The sequence below is a fragment of the Synchiropus splendidus genome, chromosome 7 (genome assembly GCF_027744825.2).
Source record: "Synchiropus splendidus isolate RoL2022-P1 chromosome 7, RoL_Sspl_1.0, whole genome shotgun sequence".
NCBI lineage: Eukaryota > Metazoa > Chordata > Actinopteri > Syngnathiformes > Callionymidae > Synchiropus > Synchiropus splendidus.
In genome coordinates this window covers 7202501-7205000 of record NC_071340.1, presented here as the reverse complement: position 1 = coordinate 7205000, position 2500 = coordinate 7202501, and the positions used below count along the sequence as shown (strand labels likewise).

The 2500-nt window shown below is 45.3% G+C and overlaps 1 protein-coding gene across 4 annotated transcripts in view; it reads right to left on the bottom strand.

Moving 5' to 3' along the window:
* The window catches only part of LOC128763008 (protein mono-ADP-ribosyltransferase PARP14-like), a 15606-nt gene that overhangs the window by 9115 nt on the left and 3991 nt on the right, over window positions 1–2500 (bottom strand). For all 4 annotated transcript variants that reach the window (XM_053871696.1, XM_053871700.1, XM_053871697.1 and 1 more), the window contains exons 5-7: window positions 2405–2500; window positions 2196–2297; window positions 1–845 (exon numbers count right to left, since the gene is read on the bottom strand). The exon at window positions 1–845 is cut by the window's left edge and continues 222 nt beyond it; the exon at window positions 2405–2500 is cut by the window's right edge and continues 30 nt beyond it. In XM_053871696.1, the coding sequence (XP_053727671.1) occupies window positions 1–845; window positions 2196–2297; window positions 2405–2500 (1043 nt within the window). The remainder of the gene's footprint in view (window positions 846–2195; window positions 2298–2404) is intronic.

Here is a 2500-nt window from a genome sequence, read left to right as displayed (position 1 = left end):
CAGGTCACTAGACAGGTCGTTGACATCGATTGTGGTCAGAAACTCCAAAATATGTGAGGGAAGGTTGAGAGGCTTCCTGGAAATATTGTGAATCATTTCATAGATCCAGGATTTGGTCTGATAGACTTCGGTGGGAAATCCTTCAATTGATAATTTGTGCGAGTCATCGGCGTACACCAGCTTCAGCTCAGGGAAAGCGGTCGCGATCTTCTTCTGCAGCCCACCCTCCATCACGGTGTAAAACACAGCCGGTGCCAGATCGATGACTTCTTTGAGGCCATTTGTCTTCCGCTCAACACAACTCATCTCTGTCTTAATAATGTCTTCCACAGTAGCTCTGATTTGCTTCATGCTGTCGGCATGGCCAGCTACAGTCAAAACCCCTCTGGACGTGTCCATCACTGGGAAGCCGTCTTCCTTTAAGACTGAGAGAACAGTCTTTTGTGCCTCTCTCCACGCGGCCTCATTGGCAGGACATTCAAAGGCAGAAAATTCAGCCATCTGCCGACGGAAGGCGCTTAGTGCGTCGCTCTTCCAGCCCTCCACCTGCGTTTGGGTCAGACCGCTCTGCCTTAGAAAGTTTGGCACGGGTCTGAGTGTGACCTCTGCCTGGCCCATGTCCACGCTGCAGTAGTGCGGGCGCATCCGCTCATTGATGGTGTTGACAAGATTCTTTTTGACTAGGAATTTGTAGATGACATGGTGTACTTTCTCAGTGAAGGGCTCCGGCATCTCCCATGTGGGGCGGTCTTTACCATACAGAGCTGTGCCCAGGGACTGGTAGTATGGATAAACCTTTACAGGGGTGGCGTTGATCTTGTAGTCCCGTTTGAGGTTTCTCAGAACTGCAGAGAGGAACAAAAGCAGAAGGAAGGTTGTTCTTCTGGATGCTGGTGTCAGAAAATAGTCAGCCAAAGGAAAGTTATTTAAATACTGCTTCCACTTAGGAGCCAGCGATGGTTTAACGAAAAGTACCCACCACTTTCACATTACAATATGACTGATTTGTTCTGGACAAAACCACAAGTGTAAAATCTTAGTAAAGCCTCATTGTGTATATATATATAAAAGGCACTATTTACTGTAGAAATACACACATACAAGCTGTATGCAATAACACTCCCAGGCTAAACTGTGACAGTGATGAAGAGCCAGCATCATCGGAGAACTCGGAAAAGAAAACGGCTGGAACTGGATTAAGTAACAAACATCCAATTCCAGTAACTGCGGTTCTACACCAAAGTGTGACACTTACTCACAATGAAGGTGCTGATCTACGCCTTTGGGGCGGACACTGAGCAGCAGTTAGCAGAATGTGCTAACTGTGTTAGCATCAGCTATGTGGATCTAGCAAGTCTGTAGTTTAGATTTGACTCAAGTTCTTGTTTGATGGTTGTTTTACAAAAAGGCCATACAATTATTACAAGTACACCTCTGCATCCCATTGTATCCTTATTAAGATTAAAGAAAGTAATATAGATCAACTTACAATAAAGAATAACTTTACTAACATTGTTTATATATATTTATATATGTATGAAACAGAAAAAAAAACTTGTGCCTGATAAACAAAAACAAAAAAACAATACAAAAACTTAAAATGAAAAAATCATGAGTGGATGTGAGTGACGTCTCTCCAGAAGTGAAGAGGTGCCCGGTGCGTGTCCAGCTCTGAATGTGCGCTTCTGTGCAGTTTGGCTGTGACAAAGTCATAAACCAAGTCACGCTCTGTCCCAGACTCGCCTCATCCCTGTCCCAGCTCCAGTCGACAACAGGACATCAAACCCTGGAGTGAGCGCTCCAGCCTCGGAGGTGTGGAGAGTGAGCACCTCCCCTGTGACACTCTACCACGGTCTGGTGCGGAGACAGGTTATGTTTTTTCCGGCTTTTTTGGGGGGCCTTCGAGTTCTGGATTTTTGTTCGAAATCCGAAGCAAAAAAAAACTCGAAATTTTTGTTCAAACTCCGATTTGTTCGAAGTCTGGGACGTTCGAAACCCGAGGTACCACTGTAATTGGTAGAGCAACTAAGTTACTTTTTGAGGGAGTAGTCAGTAGTAGTCAGATTGCATTTTCAGAGTAACTGTGGCAACACTGGTCATGAACAGCAGACATTGTTGGTTTGCTACACAATGGTTGCTTGCTAAGAAAGAGCAGCAGCCTGTGATCAGCTGTCCAACGTAGAGAAATGTCAAACCTTTGCTGTCAGAGAAGGTGAGCACAGCTGCCTGCTCCTCTGGGATCAGGGTGATCTCTTCTGGCCCGGCCAAGGACTTCTCAAAGAACAGCTCCAAAATATCTGCCATTGAACACAAAGATGTACACTGACTTTACAACTGAAATTAAGTCAGAAAAAGCAACTGAAGCAAACAAACCAATGAGTAACAGTTTTGGTGAAACACAAACCATGTGAAGCGGTTGGAGGCAGATTCTCCACTCTGATGCTCTTGGCTGCCCCCAGTGGCCAGGCAGTGACACGTCTTTTCTCCAGCTTTTTGCTTT